We start from the raw sequence: 22,584 nt of genomic DNA, 5'->3' as shown, positions 1-22,584 counted from the left end.
CATTCTAGATGCAGAGGCAAGAAAGTAAATTCATTATATACAGTCTATGCCCTTGGAATGAAGGACTTAATTTTCCCAAAGAATCTTGATTGAGAAAGGCTGGAACTATCATTAAGCTGGATTTTAATCACAAAGACATTCTTAGGAAACAAATGGTATATTTAAGCATTAAAAATACTTGCATCCAAAGAGAGGTAGGAGAGGGTTGGATTGGGAGTTTGGGATTAGCTCATGCAAACTGGTGTATATAGAATACACAAGCAACAAGGATTAGCAACAAAGAACTGTAGCACAGGGAACTATATTCAGTATCCTGTGATAAACCATAAAGGAAAAGAATATGAATAATAATGTATATATGTATAACTAAATCACTTTTTTGTACAGCAGAAATTAGCAAAACATTGTAATTCAATTATACTTCAATAAAAATAAAATTTAAAAACTTTGAATCTAAAGTATTAAAGTCTTAGTAGAAGTTTATCAGTAGTTTGGCTTAGCAGTCAATTACTTATAAACATGTTAAAGCAAGAATCTACAGGGGATCAGATTTTTCCTACCAAACGTTAATAATGTATTTAAATGAAGTTAATGTTCTCGAAATATGTGATGTGTGGACTTGTTTCATCTATCTAGTGCATACCAGAGCATGAGTTCTCAAAGTATGGGCCAGGAACATGAGGGTCTGCACAACCTTTCAGAGGCTCTACAAGGTCCTCCCTGTGTAAGACCAGATTTTGTTCATATTCTTTAGCCACAGTCACACATCTGAGCAGATTGAGAAAATATATCAGATTCCATTTGGCTGTTATTAAGCCAGACACTAAAGAAATTTTTAAAATGTGAAATTGTGCTTTTCATCTCACCAAGGTTTTTTTTAGTTGGTACTTCTATTATCTTTAAATAAAATTTTAAATATACTTTTGTTTTCAGTTTTAAGGACGTAGCACACAGTATTCCTTTCTCCTGGCTCATGAGTTGTGAAATAGTGTGACCTTGGTATATTTACTATGATGAAATATTAAGAAGTATGAGAGCTTTTTTCTAAGATTGTTTATGGGGAAAATACACATCAGAACTTCTCAAAAGGATATTTGCATCTACTAAAGTTTTCTTATAAATTTAAAGTAGCTTTTAACTTGCCAAGTCAGAATGCCATGAAATAATTTCTTTTCTTACCAGATTGACTGTTCAAGTACTATTATGCTGGACAACATTGTGAGGAAAGATACTAGTACCGATCATGGCCAGCCACGACCACCCTCAAACAGAACTGTCCAGTCACCGAATTCATCAGTGCCATCTCCAGGCCTTGCAGGTAAAGTGGACTTGTAAAAATTTTACTAGTTTTTTCTCGGTTTTTTACTTAATAATAATAAAAGGATCGCCCTCCACCTTCCCTTTTTCTCTCGGATGATTAAAATGGACCTATGTTTTAGGTAGTCTCTGAAATTAGTGTACTTTCAAAGTGGAAAGCAAAAGTTAAGCCTTTCTACATTTTCACTTTCAACAGAACTTAGAGGCACCGTAGCACACACTCGTAGGAGGAAATTGCCATTTTACTTTCTCTTTTAGACAAGTTGCCTATAGTATTATCCCTTTTTGTGTAGAATTTGCCTAGAGTTAAAATGTCTCAGTAACAATCACCGTTTTTGTTGATTGCTCCTACCCTGGTTTGGTGTTTGTATTTTAAGAATTTTGGACAGAACTACTTATTTCCTCCAAGAGAGAAGCCCTCTGACTAATGCTGCTACTCCCAGAGACCTTAGCAAATTAGATGCCTTAGACCAAATAAGGAAAGAGGAGACTCTCTTATGCCATTCACTAGTCCCACATAATAAAGCAGTTTTAGAATTTTAAGAGAGGTACTTATTTAAAACATAAACAAACTGAAAGGAAATTGTTGACAAAAGATGGCAGAAAAACTGTTTAATTATGTAACTGCTGCTGCTAAGTCACTTCAGTCGTGTCCGACTCTGTGCGACCCCAAAGACGGCAGCCCACCAGGCTCTGCCGTCCCTGGGATTCTCCAGGCAAGAATACTGGAGTGGGTTGCCATTTCCTTCTCCAATGCAGGAAAGTGAAAAGTGAAAGTGAAGTCTCAGTCGTGCCCGACTGTTAGCGACCCCATGGACTGCAGCCTACCAGGCTCCTTCATCCATGGGATTTTCCAGGCAAGAGTACTGGAGTGGGTTGCCATTGCCTTCTCTGAATTATGTAGCAAGTTCATACAAATGAATAAGGAAAGCACACAGTGTTACCAAAGGACCCTGCAGCGTGTATGCTCTGTCCTGTCTGACTCTTTGTGACCCCAGGGACTGTAGCCCACCAGGTTCCTCTGTCCGTGGGATTTTCCCAGCAAGAATACTGAAGTGGATTGCCATTTCCTTCTCCATGAGTAGATAACTCCCTAAAGTGAAGGGGCGGGAGGAAGAAAGATGCATGGTTCCATCTCACTAGTAGTCATTATGAAATCAAAAGACATGATTTCTAACTATTGAATAAGCAAGATTTCAACAGTGAAAATACTCATTGATAAGGATGTAATGGGAGGAATGCTCTGATACATTGCTGGTGGGAATATAACTTAACACATTTCTGGAAGCCATTTTAGCACCATTACTAAAGCTAACTTTATTCAGTACTGACTCTGTGTCCAGCACAGGGCAAAGTACCTTCTATACATTGCTCCAGTGTCTTCCATTATTTAGTGTCTGTGTCAATTTCTTTCTTGGACTGCTTTTATATCAGCCTGACCAACTTTTTATTGTCTCTGCAGCTTTCGCTGACATTAGTGTCCTCACTAAGCTCCTACCCTTGTTACTCTCATATGGAACACTGAACTGTGTTTGGAGACATTTCTGATTCTTACACCCCTAGATGCTGTGTATGTAGAGATGCTACTGGCATCTAATAACTGGTCGAGGCCAAGGGGGCTGCTTGGCATCCTTACAATGCACATACAGCCCCCGCATCAAAGAATTACCTGGCCCAAAATGTCAGTAGTGCTGAGGTTGAACAGCCCTGCTACTTCATGGCACTCCAGCTCTGCTGGGAGTTCAGCAACTACGTTTTGTTTTATATAATTTCATTATGTGTTTCCAATTTCAGTGTAGTACTAAGCGAGAACATTCAATAGGAATTAAATACAGATATTCATTTTATGAATGTGTATGATTTCTTCCTCCTCAGGACCTGTTACTATGACAAGTGTACATCCGCCAATACGTTCACCTAGTGCCTCCAGCGTTGGGAGCCGAGGAAGGTAAACTGACTCAACTTACTGTCCAGTGTATAATAATTATATATTACATGTTAATGAAATCAGTGAATGGTTAATCAATTTTGTATCTTTGAATCAAAATTTTGAATCTTTGAATCAAAGATAGAAAAAGATTTGTGCATGTGTTGAAAATTAGAAAATACATTTGAGTTTAGCATAATAGCAAGGACAAAGCAGAAATGATGTATGTATAACACACTGCACTGTATAGGGACATGCACAAATAAAAACTTAGGAAAAACAAATAATTTTATACTACAATTGGTGTTCTGACTTTTCTAAATACCTTGCATTGAATATGCTGTAAAACAAATTAATTTACAGTTGTTGAAATTGTGTTTTAACTTCCGTTACACACCACTCACACTGCTTGCAAATTTCTCATCAATAGTGAGCCCAATTCTTACTTTCCTAATCTAATGGCGGAAACATACTCTGAAGGGGAGACAATCAAAAGACTGACTCAAGGTTGTGAAAGTCTTATCAGACCCACTCCCACAATTTACATTTTAAGATAATGAGATTAGAACTAACAGTAAAAAGATCTTACCAGACCCATTCCCACAACATACACTTCAAGATGACAGGATTAGTCAGAAGGTTCTTAAGAAGGAGAAACATGTCCTCCAGTAGGATACACTGTTGTTATATAATTATTGGTACAGTGAAAGTGAAGTCGCTCAGTCATGTCTGACTCTTGGTGACCCCGTGGAATGTAGCCCACCAGGCTCCTCTGTCCATGGGATTCTCCAGGCAAGAATACTGGAGTGGGTTGCCATTTCCTTCTCCAGGGGATCTTCCCAACCCAGGGAACCCAGGTCGCCCACATTGCAGGCAGATGCTTTAAACATAACCTTGAGCAAGATGAGTTGTTTTGTTGTATAATCATTAGCTCTGGGCTTAAAGAAAAAAAATAGTTCTAGGTGAGTGATCACACCCTCTTGGTTATCTGGGTTATTAGGATTTTTTTTTGTATAGTATTCTGTTAGTTCTAATCCTGTCATCTTAAAATGTAAATTGTGGGAGTGGGTCTGATAAGACCTTTACAACCTTGACTGTAATAACCAATTGAAAAAGTATACTGCTCCCTTGCTAAGTCTAGTGAGGAGGCACTGTCCTTCACCCTTCTGATGTCTGTATCAGAAGCTTTCTCTGTCCCTTTTTATACTTTAATAAAACTCTACCACACACACACACACACAAAAGTTTTCTGTGACAAAGATGCAGGAATGTAGAAAAAAAAATTTGTCTTTTTCTTTCTTTTCAGGAGCCCCAGACCCCCTTCTCCTCCTCAGGACCCCAGACTTCTTATCAACCTACCTAAAAATTCATTTTCTTTCATTTCATTTCAGTCACTCAGTCGTGTCCCACTCTTTGCGACCCCATGAATCGCAGTACGCCAGGCCTCCCTGTCCATCACCGACACTCGGAGTTCACTCAGACTCACGTCCATCGAGTCGGTGATGCCATCCAGCCATCTCATCCTCTGTCGTCCCCTTCTCCTCCTGCCCCCAATCCCTCCCAGCATCAGAGTCTTTTCCAATGAGTCAACTCTTTGCATGAGGTGGCCAAAGTACTGGAGTTTCAGCTTTAGCATCATTCCTTCCAAAGAAATCCCACGGCTGATCTCCTTCAGAATGGACTGGTTGGATCTCCTTGCAGTCCAAGGGACTCTCAAGAGTCTTCTCCAACACCACAGTTCAAACGCATCAATTCTTCGGCGCTCAGCTTTCTTCACAGTCCAACTCTCACATCCATACATGACCACTGGGAAAACCATAGCCTTGACTAGACAGACCTTAGTCGGCAAAGTAATGTCTCTGCTTTTGAATATGCTATCTAGGTTGGTCATAACTTTTCTTCCAAGAAGTAAGCGTCTTTTACTTTCATGGCTGCAGTCACTATCTGCAGTGATTTTGGAGCCCCAAAAAATAAAGTCTGACACTGTTTCCACTGTTTCCCCATCTATTTCCCATGAAGTGATGGGACTGGATGCCATGATCTTTGTTTTCTGAATGTTGAGCTTTAAGCCAACTTTTTCACTCTCCTCTTTCACTTTCATCAAGAGGCTTTTTAGTTCCTCTTCACTTTCTGCCATAAGGGTGGTGTCATCTGCATATCTGAGGTGATTGATATTTCTCCCAGCAATCTTGATTCCAGCTTGTGTTTCTTCCAGTCCAGCGTTTCTCATGATGTACTCTGCATATAAGTTAAATGAGCAGGGTGACAATATACAGCCTTGACGTATTCCTTTTCCTATTTGGAACCACTCTGTTGTTCCATGTCCATTCTAACTGTTGCTTACTGACCTGCATACAGATTTCTCAAGAGGCAGGTCAGGTGGTCTGGGATTCCCATCTCTTTCAGAATTTTCCACAGTTTATTGTGATCCTCACAGTCAAAGGCTTTGGCATAGTCTATAAAGCAGAAATAGATGTGTTTCTGGAACTCTCTTGCTTTTTCCATGATCCAGCGGATGTTGGCAATGTGATCTCTGGTTCCTTTGCCTTTTCTAAAACCAGCTTGAACATCAGGAAGTTAATGGTTCACATATTGCTGAAGCCTGGCTTGGAGAATTTTAAGCATTACTTTACTAGCATGTGAGATGAGTGCAATCGTGTGGTAGTTTGAGCATTCTTTGGCATTGCCTTTCTTAGGGATTGGAATGAAAACTGACCTTTTCCAGTCCTGTGGCCACTGCTGAGTTTTCCAAATTTGCTGGCATATTGAGTGCAGCACTTTCACAGCATCATCTTTCAGGATATGAAATAGCTCCACTGGAATTCCATCACCTCCACTAGCTTTGTTCGTAGTGATGCTTTCTAAGGCCCACTTGACTTCACATTCCAGGATGTCTGGCTCAACTCTCTCATACAAGTGAATTATGACCCTAGTTAATTATCTTCACTCTTTGTGACAGTAAATCATTAATATGAGCCTAGAGTTCTTTGTCACTGACTAGAGAAGGAAATGGGAAAGACTAAAAAAAAAAAAAATTGCTAATTCTAAGATCTGGCTGCCTAATTTTAGAACCTTAGAATATTGAAGTCAGTTTTATTCAGAATTTATTTAAATGTATTTAAGTATCTTTCCAGGTATATAATGTAACTATTTAGGTAAATTAACACATATAACATTTTTTATACATAAACTATTTTGCATACAACAGTTGCATTTCAGTTCTGTATCATTTTTGCTGATATAACATAGTTATCACTGCCATGAAGATACAGCATTATTCCCATAAAGCTATTGTTATACCTCTTTTTAAGATACTTGAGATAGCTTTCTTAGATTTTGTTTTCTTTCCTTTTTTTTCATATTTCTAGCTCTGGCTCTTCCAGCAAACCAGCAGGAGCTGATTCTACACACAAAGTCCCAGTGGTCATGTTGGAGCCAATTCGAATAAAACAAGAAAACAGTGGACCACCTGAAAATTATGATTTTCCTGTTGTAATAGTGAAACAAGAATCAGATGAAGAATCCAGGGCTCAAAATGTAATTATGATTGCAGTACTACTCCTACTTGAGGGATAAGATGAAAGGAACTTTTAAATAGATTGTAGGAAATTTATTTAAATAGTATTTAAAGGCAGGAAAATAATCAACTTAAAGGTTGAAAACTTTGAGGAAATCTCTCAGTAGATCAAAACAAGAGGCTTATTAAATGAGGTTGGGTATTTTAAAGAGAGAATGGAGTAAACTACATGGAAGGTAACTGTCAAAGCAATACTACATGGAAACTTCCTATAACTGAAGGGCAGTACTAGTGAGTAGTGAAAGTCACTCAGTCGTGTCCAACTCTTTGCGAGAGCTGCTCAGTCATGTCCGACTCTTTGCTACCTGAGATTCTCCAGGCCAGAATACTAGAATGGGTAGCCGTTCCCTTCTCCAGGGGATCTTCCCAACCCAGGGATTGAACCAGGGTCTCCTGCCTTGCAGGCGGATTCTTTACCAACTGAGCTATCAGGGAAGCCCAACTGAAGGGTATGAGCATCTGAGTTGTAAGGGCCTAGCAAGTACCAAAACAAATAATTGAAAAAAAATGCAAGTCATATATACCATCATCAATTTTAGAATGCCAGTATTCTAAACAGATCCTAAAAGCCTCCAGAGGAGAAAAACACCTTACATAATGGATCAGACATTTTAATGTCACCAAGTCCTCCACACAGACTCTCAAAGCTGGAAACCAATAGAGAAATATCAAAATTGTGAAGAAAGATATTTTGTAGGGAAAATTCTGTACCCATTCAAATGATTATGTATAAAGATGAAATAAACATTTTTAGACATGCATGCAGAGTCTCAAAAATTTAATTCCATATACTCATTCTGAGGAAGATATGCTTCATCGAAAATGAAGTAAACCCAGAAAGAGGAAGACATAGAATTCCAGAAATAGAATCTAACACAGAAAAGAGGCAAAGAAAAGGATAGTTAGTCCCCAGTTCAACAGCTCCTCTTGTATACCCTATAGGGGAACAGAAGACTCCATTAAGGATGTGTGAAGAGGGAGAAAAAAACTTTGACAGTATCGAGAAGCATTTTATAACCCTGTTGGAGATTGTGAGAATAACTTAGATATCTAGAAAAAGAAGCAAATGGATTAAATTTTAGAGTAAGGTAATTGACAGTGACAGATGTTATTTTCTTAGGCTCCAAAATGACTGCAGACGGTGACTGCAACCACAAAATTAAAAGACAGTTGCTCCTTGAAACTAAAGCTATAACAAACCCAGACAGTGTATTAAAAAGCAGAGACATCACTTTGCTGACAAAAGGTCTGTATAGTCAAAGCTATGGTTTTTCTAGTAGTCATGTATGGATGTGAGAGTTGGACCACAAAGACGGCTGAGAGCCAAAGAATTGATGCTTTTGTACTGTGGTGTTAGAGAAGATTCTTGAGAGTCCCGTGGACACAACGAGATCAAACCAGTCAATCCTAAAGGAAATCAACCCTGAATATTCATTGGAAGGACTGATGCTAAAGCTGAAGCTCCAGTATTTTGGCCACTTGATGCAAAGGGTTGACTCATTGCAAAAGACCCTGATGCTGGGAAAGATTGAGGGCAGGAAGAGAAATGGATGACAGAGGATGAGATGGTTGGATGGCATCACCAACTCAATGGAAATGAGTTTGAGTAAGCTCCGGGAGATAGTGAAGGACAGGGAAGCCTGGTGTGCTGTCATTCATGGGGTCACAAAGAGTTGGACATGACTTAACTGACCAACAACAATTACTGACTCATAGTGAAAAACAAAAAGTTAGACAAAAGAGGAAGTGATCATAGTACATACTGTGGTTATGCAATGAACAGTATATAGTCATTATAATATAAATAAACACTGAAATAACAAATTTAAATAAGAACTTTATATAATCAAAATATAACCTGAACATGCATTTGACCAAAAATTGATTTTTCAGGATACTTAGTACAGCACTGATACTGACCAGTTAGAATAAATGCTGCTTATAACAGTTGTACTTGCCCCTGCCAACTAAAAAGAAATCAGTGCTTAATAAAACTATGTTAAGAAGATGGCATAAATGGTGTGTTAAGTATAAGGAAGATATGGAGAATCAGGAAGGAAAATCTAATCTTGCATAGTATGAAAAATATATACATGTGTAATAAAATAGAAAATGTTTAAAATTTAAATCTGGATAATTACAGTATAAGCATAGTCTTTAGAAATATAGAACTAGCATAGAAAAAAGCTAAATAATTTGAAAATAATTACCTCCAAAGAGTGATATTAGAATAACCATGCCCTTAACTGAATCTGCATTTTATTACTTAAGAGTTTATTTTAACATTTAAAGGAAATAATAGATTTAGTTCTTAATTTTAAATTTTCACCATTCTAGGCTCCAACATAAAATTTAGGTTCAACTTGATGATATTAGTGGCACTTGGAGAGGTGAAATTATCGATAAGAATTAAAGCCGTATACCTTTCTATGAATGATTTAAAAAAATCTACAGTAGGAATGTTTTATGTTTGGGTGTAATTTGAATTAACGTCTCCAGTAAAATGTATTTACAGTTCACATGGTTGACTTCTACATTAACCACCTATTCTGCCACTTCTGAAGCCGTTGAGAAGATTTTTCCTGTATTATCCACACCCCCTGACTGCTGCTGATCTTCTGTTTGGAAGATGTTTTTCAGTAGAGGCCCATGTCTTCTTTACCACTAGGGCCAGTTAGCAGTAAACACAGTCTGCTCTCCTGCAGTTTCATGTGCTCATTTGAAATAACCAGGTGCTCATGAGTAAGCAAATTGCAATCCAGAATTGCAGTAGTGCTGATAAAGAATGGCAGTTTAAGAAATCCATACACATAGTTAACTCTTTCCATTGCAGACCAACTATCCAAGAAGCATACTCACCTCCCTGCTCCTAAATAGCAGTCAGAGCTCTGCATCTGAGGAGTCTGTGTTGAGATCTGATGCCCCTGACAGCACAGGAGATCAACCTGGACTTCACCAGGAAAGCTCTTCAAATGGAAAGTCTGAGTGGCTAGATGCCTCCCAGAAGTCACCCCTTCATGTTGGGGAGACGAGGAAAGAGGATGACCCCAATGAGGACTGGTGTGCAGTTTGTCAGAATGGAGGGGAACTCCTGTGCTGTGAGAAATGTCCCAAAGTATTCCATCTCTCTTGTCACGTGCCCACTCTGGCAAATTTTCCAAGGTAAGATGGCACTTGCTTCCCTTGCTTACGGTTTTTCACTATAAATAATAATAGCAATGACATTTGATCCTGTAACACAAAACCTTTTTTTTTTTTTAACACAAAACCTTTGTAAAAATTTAAATAGAAATCCACTTGGCATAAATTTATATGCCAAAATGTTCAGCATAGGGTTTTCCATACTCTGTCTCCCATTTCGTTTGCTTCTCTCATCTCTCAAAAACCTAGTCTGCTATGTCAAGGAAAAAAAAAATCTGGCCCTTTAAATTATTACAAGGAAATTACCATGAAGAACAATGGTTCTTGTGTACAACTGTCATAATTTAGTGCATCTTATTTGCCAGGCATTTGAGTTTTATTATTTATAAATATCTCCAGTAAATGCTTAGACCTTATGAGATGGTAATAATACAGAACAACCACTGTATAATTTCAAACTTAATAGTACCAAAAGTGTTTCTTTTTCTTGAATCATTTGGGGGAAGATGCCATTCGTGCCTCACATCAGCCATAGATTAATGTGTGTGTGTTTTGTGTGTTTTCTTTTGTGTGTATATTTCATGCCCCCTTCACTGGACTAACTCACCCCTTAGGCCCATGAACTGTATTTCTGTTGATAAGCTCTCAGCATGGTGCCATGTACATAGGAGATAGGTGGTAAATCCTCAGTGATTAACAGTTACACCAAATAAATAATTCTGCATTACAGATGGCACGGAGCAGGGTGGGAAAGGGAGGTGGTGAGGAGAGGAGTGATGCCGCAGGAACTCAGTCAGATACTTCCTCCCCCAACAGTGGAGAGTGGATCTGCACTTTCTGCCGAGACTTATCTAAACCCGAAGTTGAATATGATTGTGATGCTCCCATTCACAACTCAGAAAAAAGGAAAACTGAAGGCCTTGTCAAACTAACACCAATAGATAAAAGGGTAAGTTTCCAGCCTAGGCTGTTAAACTTAGTTGTTTTGGTTAGACGCCTCATCATTGTAATGCAGCTGTGCCGTCATCAAAGAAGTGAACTTTTCTTCCACAGAATACAAGAATCTTAAATAATGGCAATTACAACTTTTTTAACGAAGTAAAATAGCAATGCTATATATATATTTCCTAGAAGCTTAAAATACAGTAATTGAACACAGGAGACTACATATCCTTTATATGGTCTGGACTTCTAAATTTAACCTACCTTTAATAAATTTCAGTTATATTTTCTACTACAGATATGTTTTCTTCCTTGGAATTTGTTCGGAATTGGCAGCAAAAAGATGGGTTTTCTATTTACTCTTCCTGGAAATAACTCATTCTTTCACCCAGTGGTACTGGATTTATACCTTAAAGCTAGCTAATGTATTTAACCTTATTTATTACTAAAGAAGCTCCTTTGCTAACAATCAGTATGAAAGTTGTCGTGCAAGAGAGGGCTGAAACACGCACTACCACTGAGACATGGTGGTTACTGGGGTAGACTGGTAAGCAGAGAAATAGCAGAGTGCATGATAGAAACACCTGCATGCAGAGAGGGGCCTTAGGACCCAACACCCCATGGAGAGATCCACCTCTGGATCGCTTAACACCTGGATGGTTTTTATTGATTATGCGTCATTTTATTAACTATGAGTAATTCAGTATAAAAATTGCAGAGATAAGTGGAAATAAAAACTTCAGATAGTTTTCTAGTGATACTGTTTTTATTTCTGTAAAGACTGCTCTCATATGTTACATGGATCCCAAAATGTCAAACAGTACACTGTAGCAGATGATTGGAAAGGACATCAAAGCTCTAAGTATCACTGTTTTTTATATTCATCTGGCTTTAATTTCCATTCTGGTACTTTTAGATCTATTAATATTGCTACTAAAAATTAGTTGTGACTTGATTATTTCTTATTTATTTATTTATGCTTAGAAGTGTGAACGCCTACTTTTATTTCTTTACTGCCATGAAATGAGCCTGGCTTTTCAAGACCCAGTTCCTCTGACCGTAAGTATTAATTAAAGTGCATTCAAGTATTAAAATGCATTTTTGTACAGTGGGATGGTTTTTCTGAAACTTGATTTATGAGAATCTAGTTTCTATACCATTTTTCAACAGTAAATTTCTTAAATTAATCAGAATCTTAAAACTTACTGCATTGTTGTTGTTTAGTCACTCCCCTTGCTCTTCTGCCCATGGGATTCCTCCAACAAGAATACTGGAGTGGGTTGCCATTTCCTTCTCCAGGGGATCATCCCAACCGAGGAATCAAGCACGCGTCTCCTGTATTGGCAGGCAGATTCTTTACCACTGAGCCACCTTGGAAGCCCTGTTAATACATACTGAATGCTTTAATCTTGACTACATTTTAATGGTCACTAACTGCCCAAAAACTTCTGTTCTATTTTCATGTATTCTTTTTTCCTCATGTATTTTACTTACTATTCTCTGGGATGATTTAAATCAATTGTTTCTCTCAGGAGTTTAGGTATATATATCCTAAAGCTATTGAGAAAGAAACTTCCCATTTCAGGTAAAGACACCCCATGCCCACCCCCCATCTCTGTACACATTTTGATTTATAGGTGCAGACTTCAAGTAATAAGTTCAGTTCAGTTCAGTCGCTCAGTCGTGTCCAACACTTTGTGGCCCCATGAACCACAGCACACCAAGCCTCCCTGTCCATCACCAACTGCCGGAGTCTACCCAGACCCATGTGCATTGAGTCAGTGATGCCATCCAGCCATCTCATGCTCTGTCGTCCCCTTCTCCTCCTGCCCTCAATCTTTCATAGCATCAGGGTCTTTTCAAATGAATCACCTCTTCGCCTCAGGTGGCCAAAGTATTGGAGTTTCAGCTTCAACGTCAGTCCCTCCAGTGAACAGCCAGGACTGATCTCCTTTAGAATGGACTGGTTGGATCTCCTTTCAGCGCTCAGCTTTCCTTATAGTCCAACTCTCACATCCATACGTGACTACTGGAAAAACCATAGCCTTGACTAGAGAGACCATTATTGGCAAAGTAATGTCTCTGCTTTATTATGCTGTCTAGTTTGGTCATAACTTTCCTTCCAGGGAGTAAGCTTCTTTTAATTTCATGGCTGCAGTCACCATCTGCAGTGATTTTGGAGCCCCCAAAAATAAAGGCAGCCACTGTTTCCACTGTTTCTCCATCTATTTGCCATGAAGTGATGGGACCGGATACCATGATCTTAGTTTTCTGAATGTTGAGCTTTAAGCCAACTTTTTCACTCTCCTCTTTCACTTTCATCAAGAGGCCTTTTAGTTCTTCTTCACTTTCTGCCATAATGGTGGTGTCATCGGCATATCTGAGGTTATTGATATTTCTCTCGGCAATCTTGATTCCAGCTTGTGCTTCCTCCAGCTCAGCATTTCTCATGATGTACTCTGCATAGAAGTTAAATAAGCAGGGTGACAATATACAGCCTTGACGTACTTCTTTTCCTATTTGGAACCAGTTTGTTGTTCCATGTCCAGTTCTAACTGTTGCTTCCTGACCTGCATACAGATTTCTCAAGAGGCAGGTCAGGTGGTCTGGGATTCCCATCTCTTTCAGAATTTTCCACAGTTTATTGTGATCCACACAGTCAAAGGCTTTGGCATAGTCTATAAAGCAGAAATAGATGTGTTTCTGGAACTCTCTTGCTTTTTCCATGATCCAGCGGATGTTGGCAATTTCATCTCTGGTTCCTCTGCCTTTTCTAAAACCAGCTTGAACATCTGGAAGTTCACAGTTCACGTATTGCTGGAGCCTGGCTTGGAGAATTTTGAGCATTACTTTACTAGCGTGTGAAATGAGTACAATGTGCGGTAGTTTGAGCATTCTTTGGCATTGCCTTTCTTAGGGATCGGAATGAAAACTGACCTCTTCTAGTCCTGTGGCTACTGCTGAGTTTTCCAAATTTGCTGGCATATTGAGTGCAGCACTTTCACAGCATCATCTTTCAGGATTTGAAATAGCTCAACTGGAATTCCATCACCTCCACTAGCTTTGTTCATAGTGATGCTTCCTAAGGCCCACTTGACTTCACATTCCAGGATGTCTGGCTCTAGGTGAGTGATCACACCATTGTGATTATCTGGGTCGTGAAGATCTTTTTTGTACAGTTCTGTGTATTCTTGCCACCTTTTCTTAATATCTTCTGCCTCTGTTAGATCCATACCATTTCTGTCCTTTATTGAGCCCATCTTTGCATGAAATGTTCCCTTGGTCTCATTCTGTTGTTTTCCTCTATTTCTTTGCATTGATCACTGAGGAAGGTTTTCTTATCTCTCCTTGCTATTCTTTGGAACTCTGCATTCAAATGGGTATATCTTAAGAAGTAGACGTTAACAATAGAGGAAGAGGTGTGTGTGTGCTTACCATTGACTTCAAAAGCTTCATATTTCAAGTTTATGTGACTTTAGTGCATTATGGGCTTCCCTAGTGGCTCAGCTGGTAAAGAATCCGCCTGCATTGTGAGAGATGGGGTTCGATCCCTGATTTGGGAAGATCCCCTGGAGAAGGGAAAGACTACCCACTCCAGTATTCTGGCCTGGAGAATTCCATGGACTGTATAGTCCACGGGGTTGCAAAGAGTCAAACAGGACTTTGCAACCTTCAGTTTCACTTTCACTTGGTGCATTATTGTAAGGTGCTGGAAAGAACCTGCTACTCAAAATATGTTCTATTCTCTAATGTCTGAATTTCCTTTAAAAAGCTAATAGATTTGTTAAAAAAATTTTTTAAATGAATGCAACATTAGAAAAGAAAACTAGCCAAGTAACACTGAGCTGAGAAGCAGTGAACTTCTTTCCTTGTAAACAAGTTTTGAGAAGTTAAGATCGGAAAAAGAAAGGCAGTTGACTCTTAGAACAACACAGAGGTTGAGGGCACCAACTTTCTGCACAGTGGAGTCTTCATGTGACTTTACAGTCAGCCTTCTGTATCTGCAGCATCAATCAATCACAGATTTTATAGTATTGCTGTATGAATTTCATGGGAAAAAATCTGTGTATAAGTGTACCTGCACAGTTCAAGTGTCCACTATAGTCTTTGGGGTGGAAGGCCCTTTGTGCCCAAAAGAAGCAGGGCAAAAATATGCCAATAAAAAGTTAATTCACTTAAAAATGTGACCTAGAATTTGGTGCTTTTTCTAATGTTGGCCTACTGTTACATTTGGCATGAATAACGGCAACAGCAAAATAGGCCCCCTTAATATATATTATCTCATTTCGTCTTTACAAAATCCTATGAGAATGGTAGAATTATTTCTGTTTGAAACTTGAAGAAACAGCTTCAGTGAAATGACTGAACCCAGTAACATACCCAGGAGAGTGTTATTGAGTAGCAGAATTGCGGTTCAAACCCAGATTCAGAGCCCACTTGCTATAACACATGCAGCAAAAACATGTCAAATCTTACTAGAAGTAATACTTTTTCTAATGATTACCTTTTTTGTTTAATAATGAAAAAAGGAGAATAGTAAGAGGGTAAATGTAGTAGGCTTTTTTCATTAAAAATAACTGATGAAAATTTTTGATAAAAGTGACACAAAACATTTCCCGATGTCTGGAAACATGTAGGTGCTTGCAGATTTTGCTGAATATATGTCCTTATCAGTGACAAAATAGAACTGAGAAAAGCAGTAAGGACGATCTGAATTATATACTACTTATAGAATTTATATGGGACCAGGTAGAATTTATTTATTATAACATCACATTTCTTTTGAAAGGTGCCTGATTATTACAAAATAATTAAAAATCCAATGGACTTGTCAACCATCAAGAAAAGACTACAAGAAGATTATTGCATGTATACAAAGCCTGAAGATTTTGTAGCTGATTTTAGATTGATCTTTCAAAACTGTGCTGAATTCAATGAGGTGAGAAGGGGGTGGGGGGGAATAGCAATGTGAAAGTAATGTTAAACCAAACACCTTACCAACAAAGGAGATGAAGATATCTATCTGTGGTAGCATAAATTTTCAAAAGTTCGAGTCTATGTCAAGGAATGAAAAGAGGTTATTAGGAAAATGTTATCCACATGTGGTGGCTCAGACGGTAAAGCATCTTGCTTACAATGCAGGAGACCTGGGTTCGATCCCTGGGTCGGGAAGATCCTGTGGAGAAGGAAATGGCAACCCACTCCAGTACTCTTGCCTGGAAAATCCCATGGACAGAGGAGCATGGTAGGCTACAGTCCACGGGGTCACAAAGAGTCAGACACGACTGAGCAACTTCATTTCACTTATCCACATGTATAGTCAAAGGTTTATTATATGGTGAGTGGAAATGCAAATTACTGTTGACAAAAACAGTTTAGAAAATATTTTTATCTAACCCAGAAGCATTCTTTGTCATTCTCACCTTTATTTCTTGAAATATGGCATTTCCAGACTTTAGTCTTTGTGATATTGAAATATTAAGAATGTGGTTTAAATAATTCTTAATTAAGAGTTTTCTCAAAAACTTTATCATCTAAACATCTATCAGGCTTAAAGCTTTTTGATGATAGTTTGTCCTTTGTATCGGTTACTCATTCCAGAGGTAGATATTATGTTTGTTCTAAAAAATACCTGTTACTGGATTCTGATTACAGCATCTCTTTGATATCTTTTTGGTAATCTAGATGAGTCCAGGCCTTTATTTACTTCTTATCTGCTCTGCTCTAGACTTTGTCTTGCCCCAGACTATCATTTACTTTACATCAAAGCTATAGGTAAACAGTTCTTTCTAAACAATCCACTGATATTCATAATCTTGAGGTAAAAGGGAGCAAAATATAAGAAATCTACTAGTTTTATTGACTAAACATTTTGTTAATTCATATTTTTATTCAACAGCCTGATTCAGAAGTAGCCAACGCTGGTATAAAACTTGAAAGCTATTTTGAAGAACTTCTGAAGAATCTTTATCCAGAAAAAAGGTTTCCTAAACTAGAATTCAGGAATGACTCAGAAGATAATAAATTTAGTGATGACTCAGATGATGACTTTGTACAGCCCCGGAAGAAACGCCTCAAGAGCATAGAGGAACGCCAGTTGCTTAAATAAGCACACTGGCCTGTGCTGGTGTTGATTTTTGTTTTCAAAATACATTTTGCCACTAATTTAACATCATTACCAAGAAGAGTTTGTGACCATCTTAAGTTTTCAATGTTTACTAGACTCCGATTTCCTTAATAACCCATTTCTTTTAACCTTCTTATTAAGAAAGAAAGGAAAAGAGGGAGGAAGGAAGGAGAAAGGAAGAAAGAAGCATCAACAACAAAATTAAAAGACACTCTTCCCACTTCCTGGATTTCAAACTGCAGTCCCGAGTGACAGCTACTATAGAAAGGACTTTGTATGAACTCTAAGTTGAAAATTTAATGTGGTCTGGATGTGTGCATTAATCCATTTTTAGAAAATACCACTACTCAATTATGGACCAACCTGAGTTAGGTGTACTGCATGTAAGTACAGTACTCCATGAATGTCAGTGGTAATAAGAGTTCTATCCTAGAATGCCCACTGGTGCACCAAGAAAGTAGACTAGATGCTGTTTAAGAAGGTGCCTAATAAGCATATCATGTAAGATGGCAACTGTATTAAAGAAAAAGGAAAACAAATGTTTGATTTTTTTTTTTTTTAATCTGTAGAGGTGTTTGATATAGCAGGTTTTCAAGGCCATGTTTCATACGTTTCTAAAACCTCTCCTTCTTCCACCAGGGAAGGAAGTAAGTGTACTTGTTTGGTTTTGCTGTGTGTCTGTGTGTGGACTGGTGTTTGCATTTTAACTGTGCAGATGACCCTTTTATAACAAGACTCATTGTCTCAGTATGGCTTTTAGTGGAGCCATCCAGAATATGAAATACAGCAGTGTGTGCCATATTTGATGTAAAGATTCTTCAACTTATACCCTTTGGAGCATTAAATACAAATTCCCCTGAAAGGGACCAGTTTTTGTGGTTTTCATCTGTCTTTATAAATTGGAATGAAAGTCTTTTGTGGACATGAGAAGCAGGCAGTTAGAGGGAATTATAGTGAAATTTAAATTTTTTCTAAAGCATCTATTTTTCAGAATTAGAACCTCAAATTGATTCTTTCTGACTTAATCTGGGCTTCATTTTCATTCTCTTGATGGAGAGAGATAGAAAACCTACCTTCTGAAGGCAAGCATATTCTTCCTGGGTCAGCCTTGGCTAGTTTAATTGACTTTCATGTATTCCTTTTACTTGTTGTTCAGTATCAAGGAATGTAACTAGATTAAGATAGAAGAAAATTGTTGTGCCATTTCCTAATCTAACGTTTGACAGAATACATGAAATGTTTTAGTTTGCCAAAGTAAACCTTTATTTATAAAACATCAGTTGGCTGAGGATATTTTCCTCTTAGGCCAGAAGAATAAAAATATAGCTGACTTGACAGAATTTTATCCTTTGGATGGTGTCAGGTCCCATGAATTAAACCTAGAGGACTTCCCACATGGCATTATGTCTTCAAATGGATAATTTGAAAATGCCTTGTGGCTAAGTCATTGGGTTTTCAGGTACTGCTGAAGATAAAATGAGAAAATACTGATTATTTATTGGCAAGAGCATCTCACTTTGTGTAGACTTAGTCCATATGTCAATTATGTATTAAAGGTTAAGAAACCGTAATTCACTTTTCCAAATACGTGTTTCAGGGAAGTTGTTGTTGTATGGTTTTGAGTATGTATTTGCCGTTTATTCTCCAGAAACAAACAGATTTCGGTAATAGTGCATTTACCACTTGATTGTCTTCTTTTGCTCCAGCGTCTTTAGCACAGCAGCCATGGAGCTGTTGCTAATCCGTTTATTGTTTTTATGTTAGAATAGTTCCTTAGGACATTTTCTTCTTCCACATTTGTCTCCTTAGTTAAAGGAGGGCACTGCAGATAAATTTTGATGATCACAAAGGGAAGTAGCACTTAAGAGTGAAAAATTATAATTTCCTAAATGCATCTGAGCCAGAATGTCTACTAATGTACCCAGAACTTTCACTGTTATATTCAGTGCCATATGAATCGTTTAAAACATTATTTTTCTTTCACCTTTATATATATATACATACACACACACACACACATATATATATTGCTGAATGAAAGGCACTTGACAACCACATATATTAGAAGAGTTTCTCTCTCCAAATAGCATTTTCTTAACAGTTTTTAAAGTCCTCTGACCTTATTAGCAGGTGCCTATGTGTCCAGGAAGATCCCAGCAAAGTAGTCCTTAAATTATAATAGAAATAAGCTATCAGAAGAGCCTGACTATACCTCATGGCCACTTGGAGAGCATTCCTTTCAAAAGGTCAGTGCAACTCAAGCAACCTTGACCTAAATTTGAAAACTCCAGTTTTTACCTCTGATCAAAAACTCCTGGAGATTGCCCTCTATATTTAGAACCAAGAGCCTCATGTCATATCTGCAGGACTCCCAATGCTGAAGGGGGATCACATGATAAACAGGCCATGTGGCACCTAGAACTGACTCAGTCCAGCTCATCAAAAGTTTTCCCAGGTGCCAAGCATCTGATCTTTCCCATCAATAAGAAAACCCAATACACAGTCAGTGACTTACAAGGATAATGTATACCATGATAGTGAAAGTGAAGTTGTATCCACCTCTTTGCAACCCCGTGGACTGTAGCCCACTAGGCTCCTCGGTCCATGGGATTCTCCAGGCAAGAATACTGGAGTGGGCTGCCATTTCCTTCTCCAATATTAAATTCCAAATACTATCTGGCAATACAATTACCTTGCCCTTTGAATTAACAGGCCCTGCTTTTCTTTTCTGAATTGAAGGGTAGGAAATTGGAAGTTCCTAGAAGGAAAATGTCCTCTTTTGGTAGCTTTACTTTCCTTTCCAAGCTAAAGAACTGGCTCCACATTTTACTACTACACAATAGTGTAGACATAACATAATTTAGGACTGCTTCCAAAAAGATTCATTCCACAATCAAAGGGTGAGTATATGCATTTGCATTTCAGTTTTCTCTTGCTGTTAATACTGCTTAAACTTTTAAATTTAGGTTACATGGAGAGACTAGTTAGACAGTGAAAGGAGGAACTAACTCCTTTTGATCTACAGATGAACGTGAATCCCAGCAGTAGGTTGCTTCACGGGAGCAAAAGATTTTTAAATTTAAATAAAATATGTTCTTATTTTTTCATCTGTATCTGTTATGAATGAGAGAAACTGAGTGATCTGATTGGCCATTAAAATTATGGACATAACCATGAGTTCAACCATCTAATTGCTTGTTGAAATAGAAAGTGAAAGTCACTCAATCATGTCCAACTCTTTTTGCAACCCCATGGATTGTACAGTCCATGGAATTCTCCAGGCCAGAATACTGGAGTGGGTAGCCTTTCCCTTCTCCAGGGGATCTTTAGAAGCCCTCCTTTAAAATAACCATGCACATACATATTTTTAAAAAGTTTTTATAATATCATGTAAGTTAAGAATTCATGTCTTTTTATGTATATTATCTCTTCATCTTGGATGTGAATTATCTAAAATTCACATTTGATGGCTCATGTTCTTGAAAGAGAATAATGCTAGCCAATCAGATCACAGTTTCTCTCCCCATGAAGGTTTTGTTTATTGTGAAGGATATCTGAGGCAGTAGTCTTTGTTGTTGTTTTTAATTTGGGAGAGTCAACTAATGCTTTGATTTTAATAAAAATCAGCTTTGATGAATTTTTACTGTGAATATTTTACCACAACAAGGAATTTTTAATGGAAAAATTACTGTTTGTCATTCAGTAGAACATTAACTAGTGTGGGTCTTCTTTGTGTCCTTTGTATATTCCTCTATAAAATCAGTCCATTTAGGGATGAGCTGTGTATGCTAAGTCACTTCAGTCATATCCAACTCTTTGCAACCCTATGGACCATAGCTACTAGTCCATAAACAATAGGAAGACTTTTAAACAAACAAAAACAAAACTATAACACAGGGATTTCACCAACTTTAAAAGATAAGCAAAAAATTAATTTGGCAAATGGGACAGAAGAAGAGGGTGTCAGTGAGCCATTAAGGGCCATGCTTTGGCAATGATGCTGTTTCTCTAATCTAGTCGTTGAAAGCATTTACTGATGAGGGTGTATGTTAAGAAAGCTCAAGATATAATAGGTCCCAAATAAAGGCATTGACATTCATATTACAGGAGGATTTTTTGGCCACTGTAAACTGTGCTTTGAAGAGATTTTAAAAAATCAAATTCTCTTCTATACATAAAACTATAGATCCAGAAATTCAACCTCTGTCTCATTGCATAAAGCAAAGTATGCTTGTACAGAGACTAGAGTTATGTTACTATTGTTAATACCTCAACTAGTATTATCTTTTAGTGGACTGTGAAACCAATCCACAAGTTTTTAAAGTTTTAAATGACTTGACGTTTGTTGACTTCCATTTCTACTAGTGCCTGAAACGATTAAGGTAAGCAATATTTATGAGTTTATAAAAGATTTCTGAAATTCAGTATTTGAATTGAAATTATGTTGACAGGGTTTGCTGTAGACTAATTTAGTGTCTTCTAGGAAGCTTGAGTGCTAGACAGTTCTAGACAACATTGTATAGTATCTTAAGCTTGGATACCACCACATTGAAAGTTCCTGAAATCCTTGGGAAGGTGCTTAAGCATCAGTTTTGTCAGTGGTTTTCAGTCACTGCTATTCTTTGATTTTAAGTATTATTTACTGCTAAGGTCAGCGTTAGGGTTTTGAGTTACAGTTTGTCATGGGTTGTTCTTTTTTTTGGCTGCCTCAGGCCTTAGTCATGATGTGGCGTGCAGGCTTAACTGCCCTAGTTGTGGAATCTTCCCCAACCAGGGATCAAACCCACGTTCCCTGCATTGGCCAGTGGAGTCTTAACCACTGAACCACTAAGGGTTATTTGGCTAACCCTACATGTGTAGCCAAGACACATTTGCATCAAAAATATTTTGATCTAAAATTTTCTAATAACTAGACTAAGGTCTACAAACTATTTAAAAGTATTAAAGATGACAATTTAGGTAATCCAAACAAACTTTTATTCAACACTTCATGAAGAAGGCAATGGTTCAGAGAACAACAAAATGGTATGGAAGGCAGGAAGTTTTATGGGGCAAAGAATAAAGAACCAGAAAGTCAGTACAGAGACCAGAAATTGCTTGGCATTTGATGATTGGCTGACTGGATGTATGGCATGTCTGGTCAAGTAGAGCATTTATTGGGAAATGAAAGTAAGTTTTAGTTTGTGTACATAGCACCCCCACCAGAAGTGGCTTCATGTTGGTCCTAGAATAGGCCTGGTACCACCTTTGGATCATTCTCTTGACCAGTTGAGAGTTTCAATTAAAAATATCAGTCCTAGTATGATTTTCAGTTACTATTTCCACTTTGAATCTTAGTGTAATGTTCAGAAGAGATGTCAGGCTTGTATTCTTGGAACTGGTTATGTTCTGTTCTCTTTGGTCGTTTTGGTCAGACAGTTGTTAGCTGGTCAGTGGCTACCCCACATGCATTTAAAGCTTTCGTGAGTACACAGCCTAGTAGGGAGGCAAAAATTATTAGCATCAAAATAATACCCATGGTTTGGAAAGTATTCCTGAACCAGGGTTTCCATG

The 22,584-nt window shown here is 37.9% G+C and overlaps 1 protein-coding gene across 3 annotated transcripts in view; it reads left to right on the top strand.

Moving 5' to 3' along the window:
- Positions 1–20,668, top strand: part of TRIM24 (tripartite motif containing 24) — a 110,122-nt gene extending 89,454 nt beyond the window's left edge. For 2 of the 3 annotated variants that reach the window (XM_018046891.1, XM_018046889.1), the window contains 8 exons: positions 1,183–1,318; positions 3,193–3,265; positions 6,613–6,781; positions 9,655–9,983; positions 10,779–10,911; positions 11,889–11,963; positions 15,694–15,843; positions 16,804–20,668. In XM_018046891.1, the coding sequence (XP_017902380.1) occupies positions 1,183–1,318; positions 3,193–3,265; positions 6,613–6,781; positions 9,655–9,983; positions 10,779–10,911; positions 11,889–11,963; positions 15,694–15,843; positions 16,804–17,013 (1,275 nt within the window). In that variant the 3' untranslated portion in view covers positions 17,014–20,668. The remainder of the gene's footprint in view (positions 1–1,182; positions 1,319–3,192; positions 3,266–6,612; positions 6,782–9,654; positions 9,984–10,778; positions 10,912–11,888; positions 11,964–15,693; positions 15,844–16,803) is intronic. The other variant, XM_018046890.1, reaches the window with a different exon arrangement.

The sequence above is a fragment of the Capra hircus genome, chromosome 4, assembly GCF_001704415.2.
Source record: "Capra hircus breed San Clemente chromosome 4, ASM170441v1, whole genome shotgun sequence".
Classification (NCBI taxonomy): domain Eukaryota; kingdom Metazoa; phylum Chordata; class Mammalia; order Artiodactyla; family Bovidae; genus Capra; species Capra hircus.
Note: the sequence above shows the minus strand (reverse complement) of the source record. Positions and strands in the feature narration are given on the sequence as shown.